The 20,524-nt window shown below is 54.9% G+C and overlaps 2 protein-coding genes across 2 annotated transcripts; one reads left to right on the top strand and one right to left on the bottom strand.

Annotated features, from left to right (window-relative positions):
• Positions 1-293: 293 nt before the first annotated feature.
• On the bottom strand, positions 294-7,167 carry LOC128929766 (uncharacterized). Its single transcript, XM_078352409.1, has 4 exons — positions 6,896-7,167; positions 6,008-6,110; positions 5,288-5,798; positions 294-4,167 (listed from the first exon to the last, which is right to left on the bottom strand). The coding sequence occupies exons 1-4, from the start codon at positions 7,165-7,167 to the stop codon at positions 3,935-3,937; spliced, it is 1,119 nt and encodes a 372-aa protein (XP_078208535.1). The 3' UTR covers positions 294-3,934.
• Positions 5,576-20,265, top strand: KLF15 (KLF transcription factor 15). The gene is made up of 3 exons (XM_035273943.3): positions 5,576-5,788; positions 10,060-11,154; positions 19,040-20,265. Exons 2-3 carry the CDS (start codon positions 10,085-10,087, stop codon positions 19,206-19,208), a joined length of 1,239 nt encoding a protein of 412 aa, XP_035129834.1. The 5' UTR covers positions 5,576-5,788; positions 10,060-10,084; the 3' UTR covers positions 19,209-20,265.
• Positions 20,266-20,524: the final 259 nt, after the last annotated feature.

Here is a 20,524-nt window from a genome sequence, read left to right on the forward strand (position 1 = left end):
ACCATGTGACCTCGTGACCTCCCAAAGGCCCTACCTTCTAATACAATCTTGGTGGGGGTTAGGATTTCAACATGTGAGTTTCAAGGGAACACAAATACTCAGACCACAGCACCTTCAAAGGAATACAATTCTAGTCAGTATCAAACATAGCAAAACCAGATGCCAGATGACAGTGGAGCAATACCTTCAAGTTCTGAGCAGAAATCATTTTGAATCTAGAATTTCATAACTATCAATAAAGTATGACCGCAAATTAAAGATGTTTTTAGACATGGAGAGTCTCAGAAAGGTTATCTTCCAAGCACTTTTACTGAAAAAAATTACTTGATGATATACTGCAAATAAGAAAGAAACCGAATCATAATCATAATCAATTATAACCATAAAAACAATGGTATTAAAAAAAGAAATCCGAGGTGACTTTTCAAAAGGTTTAGAAAGCACCAGTCCAAATTAGAAAAGAAATGTCATTTGCATCTTGAAATATGACAGAGTCTGAATAGCCGCAATGCTGATGCATGCTGGCCCAGCCCCAGCAGGGCACACAGACACTGCCACAGGGTGATTGAGGGGCCTTTAACGCAGGAGAGATTTATAGACACATGGGCAGGGTTAGGAGTTAAGGCACCTCTAGGAGAGGCTGCCTGATGAAGCCATGGCCATAAGTAGAGGGACACAGCCAGTAATGGTGACACATGGGGAGCCAGCGAGGGGCACACACTGAACCTCACATTCCTCCCATACTCCAGTAGCTTGGCAATGCCTCCCACAGGCCAAACTCATTCGGACATCAAAGGCACATATTCACAGTCTATGCAGCCGTGCCTCTGGGGGCACAGACATTATTTGGCATGCAAGGTGGGGCCATATGCTTCTTGTACAGACACAAAAGACATGGGCATAGTTTTATTTATTTATATTATTGTTTGATTTTTTGAGAAGGGTCTTGCTCTGTCACCCAGGCTAGAGTGTGCTGTTGCAATCTCGGCTCACTGCAGCCTCTACCTCCTGGGCTCAAGCAATTTTCCCACTTCGGCCCCCCCAGTAGCTGGGACTACAGGGACACACCACGATGCCTGGCTAACTTTTGTATTTTTGTAGAGATGGGTGAAACCGCCGTGTTGCCTAGGCTGGTCTGGAACTACTGGACTCAAGCAATCTGCCCGCCTTGACCTCCCAAAGTGCTGGGATTACAGGCGTGAGTCACTGTGCCTGTCTCAGGAACATTACTTAGAATAACAACACACAGAAGTAGTAGGTGGCACTGGTGCTGGGTAGAATTTTACTTTTCATATCATGCCTTTTTGTAGTGCTTGAACTTTAAAAACATGTGCAGGTGTTATTTTTAAAAGAATTGCTCAAATGAATGGCCTGAACACCAGTTTGGGAGGCTTGAAATTGGATTAATAGGGGACAGAAAATCCCATGGCTTTTGTCCTACTGACAAGGTGGCCACTGTTGCCCGTGCTTCTAGTCTTTCCTGGGCTTGGCACAGCCTTCCATGAGAGTGACACCCACACCCACTCCCCAGAGCTAACCTGCCCTGCTCTGTGGTCTCTCCCGGCTCCTCGGTGCTGTTCCTTGCTGCTCCCAGCACGTCCCCCCAGGGTGGAACCCCTAGCCCCCTTCACACTTGTCCTTATCACCTGCATCACCGTTATCCTGCTGGGTCCCTTACTCTGCACTGGGATCTCAGGAGGGCCTGACAGCATGAGCAGCATCTCATGTCCACAGCAATGCTTGGCATTGGCGGGACAGCTGTCCAGGAGCGGTGAATACATATTGGAAGGAATGGTAACAGCCTCTACTGAATCTCTGTACTTTCTTATGCCTTTTCTCTTACTTTGGTTATATTCAGACAACCTTTTGAGGTAAGTAGGTTAGGGGTCTGAGCACCCATTTTACAGAGGAGGAAACTGAGACTCTAAGAGACAAACTGATTTGCCCAAGGCCACTCAGCAGTGAGGGACTCTGCAGAAGAACCAGAGTCCAGGCTGCCATGCATATACAGCCCCACTGGGCTGGGGCCCAGGCTGCCTGCCTGTCTGGAATCTGTCAGGCTTCAGAGAGACCATGGTTCATGGCAGAGACAGTGATGAGGGGAAGCCAAAGAGCCCAGAACCACATTGACCCCAGAACCACACTGGTGTGTCCATGGACCAGGGGAAGCTGGAGCTCTCAGCTCCTGCTGCTCCTGGATCCTCCAGACCGGGGGTGTCCCTGGGGCTTTGCCAGTGCTCAGAATCAGGGTCAGAGGCTCTCAGGACTCAGCCCTTTTCTGTGTCTTCTTGGACTGTCAGGTCCCCAGGTCCCTGGGCTGATGTTCCTCAGAGTTAGGTGTGCTCAGGGCTGGGGGGGCTGGGGTGGGGATGACACTGGTCATGAGAGAGGGATGGACCCTCATCTGAGTTGCCTGGTGTCAAAACAGACCTAACCTCTTGTCTACACAGCACCAGGGGCCTGCTTGGTGGGGAAAGGGTCTGGCCCAGCCTGAGCAACCTCCTGCAGTATGTTTTTTCTGGCCCCGGGACATCCTCAGCCCTTCTGCCTGCCTATTCCCTAGCCCCCAGCTCAAAACCACTTCCTGAGCCCAGAATGGATAGGGTCTCTTCAGCACCCCAGCCCTCAGAGGAAGAGCTGGTCAGAAGGTAGGGGACTCTGGTCAGAGACCCTTGAAGCAGGGCTGGAGACATGGGAGCTGAGAGTAGGGGAAATTGTTGCTTCCCACTTGGGAAGGATGAGGAGAAGTTATTCACTGTGGGAGGCCACAGGGCTTGATGGCCACAGTGGGCCCTTTGTGCACAGACCATTGAGCCACTGAATGGGGCCCTCAAAATGATTCCTGGCAGAGTAGACTGGGCTCAGACCCCCAGGCAGGTGGGAGCTAGTGGGGAGGCTGGAGGTCTCAGGTGTGTGAGTGGGACAGGGGATGAGGACAATATTGGTGGCTACAGTGCTGTGGAAGACAGCGCCCGACCTTGAAGAGCTTCTCCAAAGACCCCATATCCATTGGCAGTTTTACCTGGGCTGGAAGAAAATCTCATTTCCTCAACATGTTTCGGAATTGTGCTGGGAATACAGGAGTGAATAAAAAAATACAAGTCCTGGGGATATAGGAGTGAATAAAAAAATACAAGTCCATGCTCTTAAGGAGCTTGTCAGCTAGTGGGAGACATAGGCAAGAAACAAATCAACAAATAATATAAACATCAGGATCATGAAACAAAATAAACAGAGACCAGGAAACTGAGGGCAGCAGATGTGCTGTTTTAGATGGGGTGAACGAGGAAGGTGTCTGTGATAAGGTGGCATCCGAGCAGAGACCTGAATATGCAATAGAGGAATCCATGCAGCTGTCTAGGGGAAAACAGGATATAATAGAAGAACATTTCCCTGAACTGAAGAAAGGCATGAGTTTCCAGATTAAAAGGCTACACCAAACAGAGTAGTAATGATAAAAAGAGAAGGAGTCTAGAGTCAGACATATCTTGGTAAAATGTGTGAAATGTGAAATTCAAGCATGGAGCAAAGATCACTCCAAAAAGGCACCAGGCCCAAATAGTTTTATAGACAAGGTCATACAATATTTAACCAATATAATTTATATACTTTCGAGGCCCTTGTCTATACTTGATTATGTAGAAGTAGGGAAGCAATTGCTTTGGAGGAAAAGAACCTTAGAGGTTTTCACTGCTGTGAAGAGAAATCTTCTGTCATCTGTTTTGAAGAGCACCACCTGGCTTTGTTCTCTCCTTCCTGCCATGGAATCTCAATGATAGATTCTCCCTGCTACATTGAGGGAGGTTTGCTTCTTAGATATGGTTTGGGGTAAATGCTGTATCTAGCAGTAGGGCATTAAAGATTGGGCTTTACTTACTCTGAGTGAGTTGGGAGCCACTGGAAGCTTGTGAGTCCAGAAGGGACCTGATCTGACTCAGGTTTTAACAGGACCATCTTGGCTGTTCTCCAATTTCTGGCCAGTGGGGCCTCCTCCATGTGCTGCAGCTGCTAAGGATGTGTCTTTGCTTCCAAGCTTCTTCTGACCTTTTGCTGCAGCTTTTACTAAGAGGATGGGAGGCACTAGGCTGAGAGTGTGTGAGGAGTGAAGACCAAGGGCAGGCAGGGCAGATGGAGAAGTGCTGTGGCTATGCCTGAGCCTGACCTGCCCTGAGACAAAAGGAAGAATAACTGAACTTTACAGGCCTTTATCTCTTCACTTACAAAAATGGGCAAATTCCACTGTTCTTCCCAGGCTAGCCAGGGCTGCTGCAATGCCAGAAGTGGTCATTCCAACTTCTGTGTACTAGAAAGCTTCTCACCATCCTCAACACAAATGTCCTTAAAGCCCTCTGGCTAAACCATGGTTTGGCTCCTGGTGGTAGCAGCAACTGAATCCCTGGCACTGACTTGGTGTACAGAGAGTGTCCCCAAAGGCCTGGTTAAGCAAACCCAGACCCACAGCATTCCAGAGAGCCTAGAAAGGGTCTGGTTAAAAATTCCTGCTTTAGCAATGTCTTCCAGAAGCAGCAGGAGACAATGCTCCCTACCTCCCAGTGCCAGGAGGGGAGAGAAAGGAAGCTGAGTAGGAGAGCTCTGCACAGGTGCCCTGGGGGTGTCTGCAAGATGACCTGGCTCTACCTCTCTACCTGCTCCTTCCCAGCTGTGGGACAGGGCAAGGCTGGTGCCCTCTCTGAATCGGTTTCTTCATCTGTAAAGTGATTGGCTGAGGATCCAGCTGGAGTGTGGATTAGAGGGCACAGCAGGGTGCCTAGTACCAACAGCGCACGTGTTTCTCTTGGGCAAGCCACTCTGAGCCTTACTCTTCCTATCTCTAAGCCGGAACCCAAAAGCTAGCCAGGATTGGTGTGGACTAAGGCAGTCTGTGAACGCTTTTGTAGACTGTGAAGCACTATGTGGTCTTCAGAAAGGTGCCCCAGAGACAAGGTATCATTGGCTTCAGGTGGGGAATCAGCAAAACCCCTTAGATAGTCCTAGAGGCCGGGGTGGCAGTGCAGAGCGCGCACACTTTCCAGAGGGTAACTGATTGCCCTGCTGAAAGACCAATACCGTATTTCTCCAAAAATACCTTCTCCTAGGCAAGTCTCCTACTTTATCTGGCACTCAGCAGGGAACACAGCTGCTTGTAACGCGCTGGGGATGAAGGTGGGGTTGTAGGGCAGACCCGGCCAGACAGGCTCCCCAGCGCTCACCCCTCAATCACGCAGACTGCTCTATGGGGCTATCTCAGGGCTTTTCATAAGTCGTGGAGCCCGTCTGCCGTTCTCACCTGGGGACCGAGCTTCAGGAGCCGACCCTCGTGGACGCTGCGAGACCGTGGCGAGGGGTGGAGGCAAAGAGCTGGCTGCGGGCCGGGGACCAGGCAGCGTGTTGGGAGGCTTGCGCGTCGCACAGCTCAGGGATCCCAGCGCTGACGCCGCGCAAGGCCGGGCGCAGCGGGGGCGGGGAGGGGCGGGGCCAGGGTGGGGCGGAGCTTGTGACGCGCGGCGCCGGCCAATGGGGCTCGCGGCCGGGGCCGAGCCTCCTGCGAGCCTTCGCGGCGCCCACGGCGTCACGTGAGCGGCGGGGAGTGAGCGCCCAGCGAGCTGCGGGCGGGCTAGTGCTCCGCCGCAGCGACCCGCGGGCCGGCGGGCTAGCGAGCCAGCGCAGGACCCGCGGCTCGGCCCCCGGCCGCCTCCGGACCGAGAGCCGAGCCGCCGCCCCCAGCCCAGCCCGCCCGGCCGCAGGACCGCCGGGGCCTGGCCGCCGGTCGGGCGTGTGCCAAGTTCAGGTGGGAGAGGCTCGGCGGGGCCGGCCGGCCGAGTGGACGCGGCCCCGGGTGATCAGGGGACTGGCGGGCCTCGGGGCGCGTGGCCGTGCGCCCGCGCAGCTCTCGGAAGCACGGCGCGAGTGCCAGAGGAATATCGGAGGAGCGGGGTGGTCTCCCGCGGAGGGGGGTAGGGGTCGGGCAAGCCCGGGGGAGGTGACCCCCCCCACCCCTGTTGCCCACCAGCACTTTGCTGAGGCCCGCGCCGCCGCCTCGGTGCCTGGCCGGGCGGTTCCGTGGCGCGCCTTGCGGGCCTGCCCTCCCATACGGTGGGCACCAGCGGGGCCTTATGAGAGGAGGGGGCGAGCGGACGCGCCGGCCGGTCCAGGGTTGGGGGCGGAGGGGCTGGAGAGGGAGGGGTTACTGTCGGTCACCGCAGCAGTGGTGGGGGCAAAGGGGGGCGCGGGACGAGGGCATGGTGCCCAGCGGGCAGCGGCCCAGAGCTCCAGGAGGGGTCTGAGCCGGCTGTTCATTTCCCACGCACGTTTGTCTACACGCGCGGACACCCACGGAGGCTCCACGCACGAGCACTTCGCGGACAGCCTCCCGCACAGCCAGAGCGGCCGCCGCGCACCACGCCCCGCACACGCAGTCACACGACAGGAACTCACACCCCTTCACGCACACCCGCCACTGTTCACGCGTCTCACTCTACGCTGAGTCTCCGTCCCCTCAGATCGAACATTACCAAAGCCATGGCTTGGTCGAGGGATGGCCGCGGCGGGGCAGAGAGGCTGTCCCCATTCCATATGGTGGTTCGGTTCACTCTTCCCTCCCCGCCGTGGTGTTACTCATGGAACCCCCCTCCCCCCGCCCCGTCTTACGGAGGGTACAGAGGGGCTGTTTTCTCCCACGGCCCTAGGAGGTGACAAAATCTCCAAATGTCTGGGTACCTCAAATCTCCCTTCCCCTGTCCACCAGGACCAGGTGGCCCCTGGGGAGACCCTGCCGTCCTACAGGTGTGAGAACGCCCGGACTCTGCGACTTTGGGGCCTGCGGGTGGCGCAGGGACCCGGGACTCTTATTTTGAAGGGCGGCCCCCACCACCACCCCCGTGATTTGCACGCTGACCCAATGGCAAGCCCTTGGCCGGCGCTGGGCTTGTTATCAATTACATGTTGTTCCTGCAGCCGCTGTGTCCCCGGGAGGATAAACAGCAGGCCTGGCCGGGCCAGGGGAGGGGGCGGAGTCCGGCGGCCAGCCGGGGACTGTGCCCGGAACAGCGTGTCCCCTCCCCCTGCATGCAGTCTGCGCCTCTGGCCGCCCCACGTGCTGCTGTGTTTTAGGGGTTGAGCCGGCTCCAGCCCTAGGGTGTCCTCGCTGATGTCGGTGCCCTGAGCCATCCCAGAGCACTTTCTAGGTTCCCAGTGCCTGGGTGCGTCCCCCTTGAGATGCTCATCTCAGCATTAAGACCCCGTTGCCTGACCTGGGCCACCCAATCCTAGACTCCGCCTCCACCCCCACCCCCTTGGACCTTCCATTCACTCATTCAGCAAATTCTGCTGGGCCCTGTTTTAGACTCTGGGAGACAGCCTTGGAGTGAACAGTCCAGACAGCTGATATTCTGGTGGTAAGGTAGACAGGAAGCAAAGTTCACAAACACATAACCAAGATAATTTTCCACAGTGGGACCTGCAGGGAAGAGTGTAATATAGGGTGATGTAACGGGGAGGCCAGGAGGCTCCCACAGGGGTGAATTCTGAGCCAAGATCTAACTAAGCAGCTTGTACCTGCAGTGCTGGGGGAAGAGCCAGGGCAAGGGCCCCCAGCTGAGGCTGAAGTGAGGTGAGCACACCTGGACTAGGAGAGGGGCAGTTTGTGGTGAGGTCTGTAAAGAGTCAGGAGGGCCAAGTACTGAGGTGCTGCCAGGAGATAGGGCCACCCATCCTTGGGAAGCCATTGGAGGGTGTTTTCTTCTAGCCCTTCTACTGTACTTTTTAGTTCACTTTATCTGCCTATATCTATGTCTTTAAAAGGTAAGGCCTCCTTTAACCACAATACCATCATCACAATTAAAAATATGAACAGGAATTACTTCATATCATGGGATGGCCAGTTAGTGATTGTGTTTTAGGGGAGGGCTCTAAGGCCTGCTCTGGGTCCCAGGAGGGCTGAAGGCCCCGTATTCCTTAACATCACAGTAGAGGGGCGGAGACAGCATACTTGCAGTACCTGCAGGCTGACACCATTGGCTGGCACTGGATGAGTGCTGCCAGTGTGCCAGACCCGGAGGGGGGTGCTTAGCAAGCGTCAGCTCATGGGGTTCTCACAACACCTGGGGAACCAGGCATTGTTAGAAGCACCCCTATCTCACAGACTGAGACAGGCGTGGAAAGGCTGTGCACCTGCCCAAAGTCACCCGGAAGACAGCTGCAGACTCAGGAATGGAGCCCTGCTTAGAGGGTGGGAAAGGATTGGGGGAGGCCCAGGGTGGAGTGTGGGCTCTGCCCAGCCTTGTGCCCTTCACAGTGTCTGGCACCTTCATTCCTTCCCAGCACCTGATTTTGTGAATAGGTGCATTTTAAAACACATTCCAGGTTTAAATCCTTAGCTGAGTTTTTGAACCAAAAAGCCAAATGTCCTCCTAGCAAAACTGGCCTGGGGCACAGACCTTGCCTTAGTTTCCTGGAGTTCCATGAAGCTTCCTGGGTAAGTTGGGAACTAAGATCAAAGGTCCTGGGGTCCCTGAGCAGGAAGAGACTTAGAGATCTTTGAAGCATGGAACAGAACTGAGGTTTGGGAAGTGGAGCAAGGACTTGCCCAAGGTCATAGCTGATTATGGTATTGGCCACTGGGCAGTGCTCGGTGCCAGGCCCTGAAGGGTCTGGGAAACAGAAGGGCTGGGTGTAGAGGTGATGGTGGGCAGCAGAGAACCTCTGACTTTGGTGCAGAGCATTCCCCTTCCCCAACCTTGATAAACACCCAGCCCGCCGTGGTCATTGAGCAGGGGCAAAGGTTCACAGAAGTGGCCTGGTCAGAGCTGGACACTATTGACTCTTCTTGGACACCAGACCTAGCATGTCCTTTGACTTCAGAGGACATAGCTTTCCCTTCTCTTCTCTATCAAAGTTCTCTTGAGCCCTTCCTGGGCACTAGGGGCCAGTCCAGGCACTGGGAACACAGCAGAGACATGGAGTGCACTGTCTCAGGGAGAGACAGGCATTAGCTGAGCCTTCCCAAGGTGGTGAGTGTCCCAAATGGAGACAGCAGTGGCAAAGGGTGCAGGGGACTCCACTTCCTTATTGGCCAGAAAGGGCTGGGTGGAGGGGGCGGTGGTTATCTCCTCTCCTACTAGGTGGGTGTGAAGTCCAAAGCAGTTATGCACCTGCAGGTGCTCTGGGCCCCTGGTGGTCAGCTGGATTATCACCAGAGGGGCAGAGCCTTGGCCACTAGGGTGCTAAAGCATCAGGGTGCAGGTGAGAGGGTTGCGTTCAAGCTTGTGCCACTCACAGGGCAGTTGGCTCACTGGGGTTTGAGGACTGGAGAGTAGAGGAGCTTTTCCCCTTCAGGTAGGGAAACAGCCATGTGGGCAGGGACTTCTTGGTCTTTGACTGTTTTGCCTCCCTCGGTTCTACACTTGCCCAGTTAAAATGCAGGCAGCCTACTTAAATTTGAACCTCAGGTAAAATAGTTTTTAAATGTAAGTATGTCCTATCCAATATTGGGAACATACTTATATTAAAAGTAGTTTATTTTTAAAATCTGAAATTCAAGTTTAACTGGTGACTTGTATTTTTATTTGCGTAATCTGGCCTCTGGAAGCCCCAGCAACATGACGGTCAGAGGGCAAATGGGTGTTCTACCCCCATTCTGTGACTCAACAGGCGTGAAGCTGAGGTCAGGAGTCCTTAGATGCACAGTGACTCCTTTGGTGTTGGCGGTGGACTGATTCTTCTGGGGTCCAGAGACCCGCCTTGTGCATACCCTTCTCTCATACTCACCCACACTCAGTTGTTCACAGACACATGTGCTATTTTCCAGGATAATTCTGGAAAATTTGTTTGAAACCAGAAGTGCCCCTGGTTGTGCAATGGGATTGGAGAGGTCTCTTTTGCAAACAGGTGGTGCAATTTCAGAAAACACTCTTGCAGGCACAGCTCTCCTGGGGGATGGAGGCAGGATCCAGGCGTTTGGCAGTGGGAGGCTGTGGGCAGGCAGCTGAGGGTGGGGTCGGAGGCCTGCGAGGTGGCAGGTGAGCACTGCCTGACTAGGCCTCCTGTGTTCCTTCCTTGTAGCCAGCACCGGCACGGCCAGGCCAGCATGGTGGACCACTTGCTTCCAGTGGACGAGAACTTCTCGTCGACAAAATGCCCAGTTGGTTATCTGAGTGATAGGCTGGTCAGCCGGCGGGCATATCACATGCTGCCCTCACCCCTCTCTGAAGACGACAGCGATGCCTCCAGCCCCTGCTCCTGTGCCAGTCCCGACTCTCAAGCGCTCTGCTCCTGCTATGGTGGAGGCCCGGGCACCAAGAGCCAGGACAGCATCTTGGACTTCCTACTGTCCCAGGCCACGCTGGGCAGTGGTGGAGGCAGCGGTGCCAGCAGTGGCCCCATGGCCTGGGGGCCCTGGCGAAGGGCAGCGACCCCTGCGAAGGGGGAGCATTTCTGCTTCCCTGAGTTTCCTTTGGGTGACCCTGATGACATCCCAAGGCCCTTCCAGCCTACCCTGGAGGAAATTGAAGAGTTTCTGGAGGAGAACATGGAGCTGGGAGTCAAAGAGGCCCCAGAAGGCAACAGCAAGGACTTGGATGCCTGCAGCCAGCTCTCAGCTGGGCCACACAGGAGCCACCTCCATCCTGGGTCCAGCGGGAGAGAGCGCTGTTCCCCTCCACCAGGTGGTACCAGTACAGGAGGTGCCCAGGGCCCAGGTGTTGGCCCCACAACCGATGGCCCCATCCCAGTGCTGCTGCAGATCCAGCCCGTGCCTGTGAAGCAGGAATCGGGCATGGGGCCGGCTTCCCCTGGGCAAGCCACGGAGAATGTCAAGGTTGCCCAGCTCCTGGTCAACATCCAGGGGCAGACCTTCGCACTCGTGCCTCAGGTGGTGCCCTCCTCCAACTTGAACCTGCCCTCCAAGTTTGTGCGCATTGCCCCTGTGCCCATTGCTGCCAAGCCTGTCGGGTCAGGACCCCTGGGGCCTGGCCCTACCGGTCTCCTTGTGGGCCAGAAGTTCCCCAAGAACCCAGCCGCAGAACTCATCAAAATGCACAAATGTACTTTCCCTGGCTGCAGCAAGATGTACACCAAAAGCAGCCACCTCAAGGCCCACCTGCGCCGGCACACAGGCGAGAAGCCTTTCGCCTGCACCTGGCCGGGCTGCGGCTGGAGGTCAGTATGGCGGGTGATAGGCCTGGGCGGTGAGCATGGCCACTCACGTCTGCACGCTTGAGTGTGCAGCAGGGCCATTTTCCATCATTAGGAGAAGGTGGATGAGGAAGGGGAGGGGTGGGTGGGTGCTTACCCAGAGCTGCCACAGTTGCCTGGAGGCTTCCTTGGTCCTTCTGGTTCCTGAAGCCAGAAGCCAGCTGATCTCCAGTTTCTTGATGGCCAGGAATGGCTTCCCTGGCCTGTGCTCCCTGCTGGGTCTCCCCATCCAGTCTGATAAGGACAGGGATTGAGGGGCTGGTGAGGAAGGGTGAATGCGGGCTAGGGGCCAGACAGCAGCTCCCTTTGGGCCTATAGCTCTGCAGGGTAAGTATCACTGTCACTCCCAACTTACATCACAGGACACCAAGGCTCCAACCAAGGTGTCCTGCTGCTTTGTAATGGGATTTGAACCCAGGGGTCGGATTTGAGAGGTCACATTCTGAAAATGCTGCTTCCCCAACCAGTGGGACTAGCTTTGTTCACAGATGTCTCTGGACATGTCGGCTGGGCTTGGCCTGTGCTTCCTCCCTGGGGACATGGAGGCACGTTTGGGAGGCTGCAAAGAACAACCGAGAGGGAGGCTAGGCTGGCTGGTGGTGCTGTCACAGGTGGCAGAACCCAGGCTCTCTGGTCTTCATGGCACAGTGGGGAAACCAGCCTCAAATGGTAGCTGGTAGCAGCCCGACCAGGGTTACCCAGCACCCTTCCCCAAGACCAGGTGCTGCTCACCCTCCTTGGGAGGGGGTGGCCACCTTTCCCTGAAATGTAGGCTGCTTGCCAAGAGCTCATGTGTTCTGGGGTGCCAGAGCCAGCCCTCCCCAGTTCAGGATGCCCATCCCAAAGGAATCTCTGGCCTGCCTGGGGGGTGCCGTGTGCTGCTGGCACATTCCCCATCTTTGCTGCTGTGGCTGCTGCTACATGTGTGAGACAGAACATGCTTATCTGTATACCTGGGGGTGTATACAGGCCTACGCCTCGCCAGCAGGTGTGTGACTGTGTATGCACGCCCACATGTATATGCATCTTGCTTTCTTTGTGTCTGTGTCATATGACCCTATGTGTTTGGAGGCTCCTGGTTCCTGAGCTCATGTTCCTGACCACGTGTCTTAGGTGTTTTTGTCCCATGTATGACTTCCTGTGTGTGCGTGTGCATGTGTTATGTGTGGGTGCAGCACCCTGGGAGCAGTTTGCAGCTTTTGTTTTCTTGACCATACTCTGGTTCTGATAGCTACTGACAGTTATCTGGGGCAGAGGTCCTGGCCAGTGAGGCTGAGCCATGGATGGGGAGCTGTGAGTGGAATGTGTGTTGTGGCACTGGTGGCGTCTTTCCATTGAGTGCCAATCTGGCTGGAGAAGGGACTTTTCCTGAATGGTGTCTAGGGTTATGGAGGCCCTTCCTGAGCGAGGACATCACTCTCTGTCCTGTCTCCCACTTCATTCAGACAGACTGGAGAGGCTTCTATGAGAGCGCGCCCTGGGTCCTCACAAGGTCTCCATCCTGGTGTCCCTACCTCCCTGAGCTCATGTCCAGGCCTGCCAAGTGGGCACAGGGCTGACAGGCTGCCTGTGAGAGGAGGACACAGTAGTGGGGGCACTGTGTGGGAGGTCAGAGAAGTTGAGAGAAGGACCAGGAGTGCTCGTGGTTAAAGCAGGAAGCACCCTGACACCTTTCACAGAGAAGGCAGGGGCTCAGGTGTGTGAGGGGCAGTGGTCTTGAGCCTGAGCCTGGGTCAAGCACCAACACCATGTGCCTTGGGGGTGGTCCCTCTCCAAACCTCAGTGTCCTGACATCTGAGTGAAGAGTTGGCCCTTCACAGCCCAGGGCAGGTGTGCAGGGCTCTCCAGCGGCCTCCTTGCTGTTTGTATCACAAGAATACAAACTTGTACAAGGCAGTTTCTGAGGAGGGACCCTGAAGGCATTCTCTCCAGCCCCCATGAGGCTGGTGCCTATTGTGGAGGTGCCCCCTACTCACAGGGACCCTACATGCTCTCTCCTCTTGGTGGGGGTGGGCAGGGACTGCAAAGAGCCTGGGCAGCCTCCCTCTGAGCACCATTCTGGACTGCCTAGGTGGGCTCAGCTGTCAGTGCCATCTCCTGGCCATGGTTGACCATTGGCAAGTGGCTCCTCTAGTCACGCTGAGGCTGGGTAGGGTGTTGAGGAGGGCAGGTGTAGTCTTCATCCAAGGCCAGCCTTCTTCCTGGATGTCTTAGAGCCAGAGAGCTGATAGACCCCTCAGCCCAGGGTATATCTCAGTGAGGCAGGTCTTAGTCCTCCATACAGTGGCCTCAGGAAGTAGTGAGTTCCTCATGGCAGGGGGCATACATGAGAGAGTGGGGACTTGTGGGGGGATTCAGCTCTAACACATCTGAGCCCTGGTACTGGTCATGATGCCCAGAATCTACTTGGCAGGAAAAGGTATGGTGGTTGCCTGGCCCAGTGAGATCACAGTGGCACTGCCCCCAGGAGCTGTCCCTGCCATCAGCCATGCCCCGGGATTCTTGAGGCTCCTCCAGCTTTCCCCAAGGTCCCCTGGAGTGAGTATGGCCCTCTTGGGGCAATTCATGGCAGAGGCACTGTTCAGCTGGGAGCTGAGGGCACCTTCCTCTGGGGAGGGCTGCTTTTCTGAGGATGCGGGGAGTCCTCAGTTGACTTTCAGGGATCCTGAACCCCTGGTGATGTACCCAGGATCCTTGTGTCGCTTAATGTGGCAATAGTCTTCAACTGAGCGTCAGGTGGAAGGAGCCCCTGCATCTCATTGCAGCAGTCAGGAGGGAGGATGGTCCCCGCTTTGGGCAGCTGGGTCTGGAAAAGACGGGGAAATAACGATGATGATGATATTTATATATCATACTTACTGACTACTCACTGTATGCACTATTCTAAGTTTCTCACAGCTGGAATCCCCTCTACCCACTAGCCTAACTTGCATACTTCCTGCCATGGGGAACTCATTACCTTCTGAGACCTTTAAGTGTATTTTGCTATGCTTCAGTTCCTATTCAAGCTTCTCATTCTGGCCTATAGGCTCACACCATCCGCTTACCTGTCTCTTCCCCTTCCTGAGTGGGATCCAGCCATGCCAGCATCCCCTCTGTGGCTTGGACTCCTACATAGGCATCAGCCCTCTCTGTGCCCTCTGTCTCGAATGATCCATGCCCTTGAGGCTGTAGTGACAGCTTAAGATTTTCACATTAACTATTTAAGTTCTTGGCAACTTCCCAGTAAAGTATAGGCACCAATCTTCATTTCACATAGGTGGAAACTGAGGCACAGACTGCTCACATCACATGCCCACAGGAACTAGATCCATGCTAGTGAGCATGGACCTGGGTTGCATGTGTGAGCCCGAGCACAGCCCTGCTGCGGCCTCCCAGCACTCCCAGCTGGTGTCAGAGTTGCCATGTGTGCCTCCTCCCTGCTACCAGGAGGTCAGCCCAAAAGGCATTATGCTTCTGGGCTATGGGAAAAGAGCTAATGACCACAATTGAGATAATCAGGGCCTCTAATGCATAGACAGTGCTCTGAGCAAAATTCATGCATGTTAATTTATGTAATTCTCAAAATTAGTAGGCATCAGCATGTTGCCTGTATTTTACAGAGGAGAGAATTAAAGCGCAGAACAGTTAGGTAAATTCTCCACAGTCAGACAGCCAAGAAGCCACAGAGCCAGGAGTTCAACCAGGACTGTCTGCCCAGACTCAGGGACCTCTGTCTGCACCCCTGTACAGGGTGCTGGTTCTGGTGTTGGGAGTCTCTACCTCCACTTGCAGCTCAGCCTGGTGTTTGGGGTGGCAGCTCTGCACCCTCACCTACTCCCCATGTGGGAGCTCTCCACTCTCAGGCCTCGTCTCTTCTTTCTGGTGGCCCTGGTGAATGGGATACTCTTCCTGCCCCAAGGCTGGGTCTGGCCTGGTACTGTGTCCTGTACTTGGAGAACAAGCCAGGGCTCCTCAGCCCCCTCTCCCCTTTGTGTAATGGATGGTGCCCCCGCTCCTCTTCTGAGGTTAGCACCTGCCTAAGTACTCAGCCTCCACTTCCTTCTGCTTTTGGTCCTGCAAGTATTCCCTCTCCCTTCTCTGGGGATGTTATTTCGGCACCCTCAACAGAGCTGAGAGCAGGCTCTCCCGGTTCTGATCCAGCCGTCTGGGAAGTGCTGCTTGCCTGCCTTCCTAGAAGTTTTCTTGCCTCACTCTCAGACACAGGCATCCTTTGTTCCTTGCAGCAGAATGTCCTGTTCCAGAATGGCCAAGCCATTCCACCCAGAAAGAATGCCTTCTGCTGCAGTGAATATAAATATGACTAACTGTCAGCAGCCTGCAGGGTGGGTACCTTTGTTGTCCACAGTGGATGTGGTGGGGGACAGAGAAAGGGAGTTGCAGGCTTCTCCTGAGCCTCAGTGCTAAGAGGTGGCAGGGACAGGATTCAAACCTCTGGGTCTGGCTCCCAGCCCACTCTCATGACCCCTGTGTGATAAGGCTGTTTGTGACCTCCTTCCCTCTGTAGGCAGAGGCCCCTGGTATGGTTGGGCAGCTTGTGAACTGCACAGCTCTAGGGAGCACCATTCCCATTGCAGTCTCTGAGACTGGACCATTTGCAGTGATGCCTTTCTGGCAGATGAGGGTTAGTGTCTTAAGGAAGGGATGCCTTCACACAGAGGTGCTGTATGTACCAGCCCTGACATTATAGCTTCTCTAGAGAGATACTGGACCCCTGTGTACTCGCTGCCCTACAGCTCAGCAACACAAATCATGGTGCTGCCCTGGCTGCCGCAGGACCTCAGCAGGGCCCTACACTCAAGTCCATGCAGATGATTAGAGCTCATGACTCTTGAATAATTGCTACGTGCTAAGCAGGGCTGTAAACTGTTACTGGTTGCCTTGTACAATCCTCACAGTCCTCAGGAATAGGTCCTTTGTGGTCCCTGTGTCCAGGTGGAGAAACTGAGGCTCAGGGAGCTTGGCGACTTTCCTGGTTGCCTGGTTGCTAAGTGGCAGAGCTTAGTGCCTACAAGGGCTGCATTTCCTCACTGGGTTCCCATGTCCCCCACTGTGGTCCCAGGGCTCTCTGTTGGCTGGTGTTTGGGAGAATGTTTCATGCGGGGGTGAGGCAGGGGTCTTCTGAGGGCTTGGTTCCCAGGAAAGGTCCTCTTAGGTGCCAGGACCTTTTGGCAGCAGGGAGGGAGTTCAGGCGAGGACAACCTGTTGTCCAGCTTGGTTCTACCTCAGCTGCCTGTCTTTCCCAGGGTGTCATCATGCCCAAGGAGCTGCTGTCGCCCTGTGTTACCACCTATGGCCTCTGAGATGAATCTTGGAAGGTTGGCAGGAATGCCAAAGTTTTCATTGGATGATCGAGGAAATTGAGGCCCAGAATGGACCATTCAGGGAACCCAGTGGGATGGGAACTGTCAAGGCAGGAACCTGTCCCCTGGGCTGTGTGATTTGGCCTCTTTAAACCCTTGCCATGGTCTTGCCAGTCCAATGGGGCTGGCTCATCCTTGCTCCCTGGCCAGCAAGATGCTGGGTGACCCCAGGGTCGTAGCTTGGGAGGTGTGGCACTCCATGTCTACAGCTTTCTGCCTGCCCCTGCCCTGGGCCAGCTCCTCTGCTCAGAAGCTGTGTGCCCAGCTGGAGCTGGGGGTAGGTATTGGCTTTGGCTGCCAGGACATATTTGTTCCATTTCCTCACAGGGCCCTGTGACACATACCACCCAGCCAGGCACTGTGGAGGAGTCCAGGTCATCTGCCATCACCAGGGCAAGGGGCTGTGTTAAGACCTTTGCTCCAGCCTGAGGAGCACTGTCTTGTCAGTGACCCTGGATCAGGCCCTCAGCACCCCGAGCTTCAGTTTCTTCCTCTGGCAGGCAGGGCAGTTGGGCTTCACCTAGTCTGGAGATGTGCTGAGAGCGCTGCCCTGTGCCTGGTGCCACCACTGCTCTGTAATGTGGGTTGGAGTACCTGTCTTCTCCTGCAGGCCTTCCTGCCACCCACTGTGCCTTGTCCAGAGCATGTTCTGCTGGGTCCTTCTCCTCCTCCACCCACAGGGTCAGGGCACAGGGGCATCACCAGCCCTTTCCAATCGCTGACTGGGGACTGCTGTTCTGGGCACCGCCTCTTGCTGGGTGGCCATCAAAAGGTGTTGGGCCTGGTGTCCCTGTGTGTGTGTACATATGTGTGGGCACATATTTGTGATGTGTTTGTATGTGTGTGTGCACATGCTTTGGGACTGCTCCTTGACAGTGTGTGCCCCCCTGGGGCTGCTTGCTGTGCCCACTCTTGCATTGAAATGCTCCCCCTCAGCACCTACCATATACCAGGCATTGGGCTGGTCACGAGAAGACCACAGGGAACCAGACAGTATGTCCTCCGTCATGGAGCTGACAGTCTAGTGGGACAGACTGACAGTCATCAAAAAGTGGAAGATAATTTAAAATCACAACAGTAGAAAGAGTGGAGAGAGAGAGGTGTGTAATGGCATGGGAACCTAGAATTGGATGCAGTCCTAGAGGGATTTCCTGAGGAAGTGACATTCGAGCTGAGCTCTAAGGTATGGTTAGGAGAGAGCAAGGAGGGGGAGGGAAGAACATTCTAGAAAGAGGGAATATGTGCAAATATCCTGTGGCAAGAAGAACCAAGGAAAGGTCAATGCAGGTGGAGCACAGAGCTGGATAGTGTGTTGGGGGAGGGGCGGGTAGGATGGGAGGGTCCTGCTGCCAGGCCAGGGGTGGGGTGGACCTCAAAAGTCTGAGGTCAGTGGCAAGCAGTCCAGGCCCTCGGGGCAGCTTGGGCTCTTACCTGTCACATGAGTACCTGTTCCCAGGCCAGCGGGGCCAAGAAAGGGAGATGTTGGAAGCCACCTGAACTCCCAGACACACTTTGCATGGTCAGTCTTTATTTGGGGCTGCCTTAGAGTATCCAGCTTCCAGCACAGCTGGTTCTAGGAGTGGGTGGTCTCAAGTCTGAGGACCCCTCTCCCTGTGCTGCAAAGGAAGTCTGCTTCCTCCTCCCAGGCCTCAGTTTCCCCTCAGGATGGGCTGCCCTGTACAGACCTTCACAGATGCCCCTGTGGAGTTCTAGTCCAGTGGGGAAGATGAGGCCAGTGTGGTGAGAGGCAGCCAGCGTCAGGGCCTGAGCAACTGAGTGTATCTATGGCCTCAGAGACCCCTGTACACTGGGTGGGTCATGGGAGGGAAGCCCTGGGCCCTGGTAACCTTGGGGTCCTTTCCTGTCGGGAGCTTTTACCAGCTTCTCTGGCAGTTCCCAGCCAGACAGTTCTCTGGCTGTCACTGTGCGGGCATGAGCCTTTACTGTAGTTCTTTCCATCTTGGAGAGGTGGCAGAGGCAGCTTGGGACAGTGGCTCACCAGTAGATTCAGAAGTAATCTGAGGCCAGGTGTGGTGGCTCACACCTTTAATCTCAGCACTTTGGAAAGCCGAAGCAGCTTGAGCCCGGGAGTCTGAGACCAGCCTGGGCGACATAGGGAGGCCCTGATCTTAAAAAACAAAAATTAGCTGGGCATGCTGGGCATACCTATAATTCTAGCTACTCTGGAGGCTGAGGAGGATCGATTGAGCCCAGGAGGCTGCAGTAAGCTGTGATTGTGCCACTGCACTCCAGCCTGGGTGATTGAGCGAGACCCTGTCTCAAAAAAGAAAAAAAAAAAAATGGTATTTTGAGAACTAGTATAGCCTTACCGATGCAGATGGGAGGACCCTCCCCTAATCCTGTGGAGACTGCAGGTCTGCGCAGCCATCCTTTGGGTGAGTGCCAGGCCCGCGCCTTGCATCCCTGCTTCTTCTTGGGGTGGGGCAGGCAGGGCCAGGCATCGCTGACTGCGCCGTGTCCCGCAGGTTCTCACGCTCTGACGAGCTGTCGCGGCACAGGCGCTCGCACTCGGGCGTGAAGCCGTACCAGTGTCCCGTGTGCGAGAAGAAGTTCGCGCGGAGCGACCACCTCTCCAAGCACATCAAGGTGCACCGCTTCCCGCGGAGCAGCCGCTCCGTGCGCTCTGTGAACTGAAAATGTCCCGCCTGTCCCTCACCCCAGATCCCCACCCTAGCCACATTTTTTTTAAGCAATAATTTATTTGCCTCCTCCAGAGGAACATGACAATGTTACCAGCCCACCTTCTGAAGCCTGGGAGGTGTGAACCCAGGGCCCGCCAACCACTGCCTTTCTCGGGAGGACTTAGAGCCTCGCACCCGTGTCCCTGGGGGCTGGGCCCCGGCACACGGGGCTGGAAGCAGGCCTTCGTGCCTTTGTGCCTTCGTGCCTTCCGGCGGTGGCCAGGCCTCTGCTGCAGCCACTGGTTGCAGGCAGAGTTTTGGGGACCTGGCCCTTCCCCCACTGGGCTCCCCACCTGGGCCAAGGCAAGAACTTTAGTGCTCGGGGAAGTGAAATGTGCAGTTTTGAAATGTTTGGTTCCCAGAGAGTCACGCTGGGGGAGGAGGAAGTAGGCCAGAAGTCCAGGGCTGTACTGTGGTGTGAGGGTGGCTTTGTCCAAGATGCCCGCTCAGCATGATCACCAGAGGGTGTGGGCAGAGCCCAGGAGGGGCGGGGCAGTACCAGGTGACTGGGGCTTCATGCAGGGGAGAGGTGCAAAGTGTCCCCCGCTGGGGGGCTGGCAGTGCATGTGCTTGAGTTAAATGTGCAGGGCAGACAGAGCCAGAAGCGCCTGTATCCAGGGACACGTCCCCTCCTCCAGTTTCCCAGACAAATCTAGACACCAGCCTCTAGGGTGGCCTTGGGAGGAGAGGGCCAGGCTGTCCTAGGTGTGAGAGAACTAGATAGAGCCTCCCAACCCTGATTTAGAAATGCATTCCTTATTTTGTCTAGAAATTAATAAATGAACTAGCTTGTTTTGACAGGTTTATTTCACATCCTATGAATGTATGTAAATAAACTGTACATAGGTCCATCCACATAAAATATCTTTTAATAACATATCAACATTTGTGTAAATTTGAAATTAAAAAAATCTATGAAGCTGGTGTACATATATTACAATTATGTATATTTTCTTTGGTCCTTCATAAAAATATATTTACTTTGCCAATAAAAAGAAAAAGAACTCACAGAGCTTGTGGCATTCATGTGCTCTTTTCCTCTGCTTTGCCGGATTTGCAGGTAATTCTGGGGCCAAGTCTGTGTCTCCGCCTTTGCAGAGTTCAGGGGACCCTGTTTTGTATTTGGACGGATAGAAAGGCCACTTGGGGTCCAGCCCTGGTCCAGCAGTGTAGGGTTCCTGCGTAGCTCAGCTCCAGGCCAGCTGCTGCTATTCTGCTCATCCCAGCTTCCTGACCTGGAGTTCTGGAAACCCAAATCCAGCCCACATT

Source organism: Callithrix jacchus, chromosome 15 (genome assembly GCF_049354715.1).
Source record: "Callithrix jacchus isolate 240 chromosome 15, calJac240_pri, whole genome shotgun sequence".
NCBI lineage: Eukaryota > Metazoa > Chordata > Mammalia > Primates > Cebidae > Callithrix > Callithrix jacchus.

Excerpts from the sequence above, each read along its gene's own strand:
- LOC128929766 (XM_078352409.1), bottom strand. The coding sequence starts at position 7,167 with ATGGCTCAGGGCACCGACATCAGCGAGGACACCCTAGGGCTGGAGCCG. Across the intron at positions 5,799-6,007 it reads CGGGCCTCAGCAAAGTGCTG|CCTCTCCCACCTGAACTTGG; the intron begins GTGGGCAACAGG and ends GGCCCCGCCGAG. Across the intron at positions 4,168-5,287 it reads TCCTGAAGCTCGGTCCCCAG|GGCAGGTCAGGCTCAGGCAT; the intron begins GTGAGAACGGCA and ends CTTTTGTCTCAG.
- KLF15 (XM_035273943.3), top strand. The coding sequence starts at position 10,085 with ATGGTGGACCACTTGCTTCCAGTGGACGAGAACTTCTCGTCGACAAAA. Across the intron at positions 11,155-19,039 it reads TGGCCGGGCTGCGGCTGGAG|GTTCTCACGCTCTGACGAGC; the intron begins GTCAGTATGGCG and ends CGTGTCCCGCAG.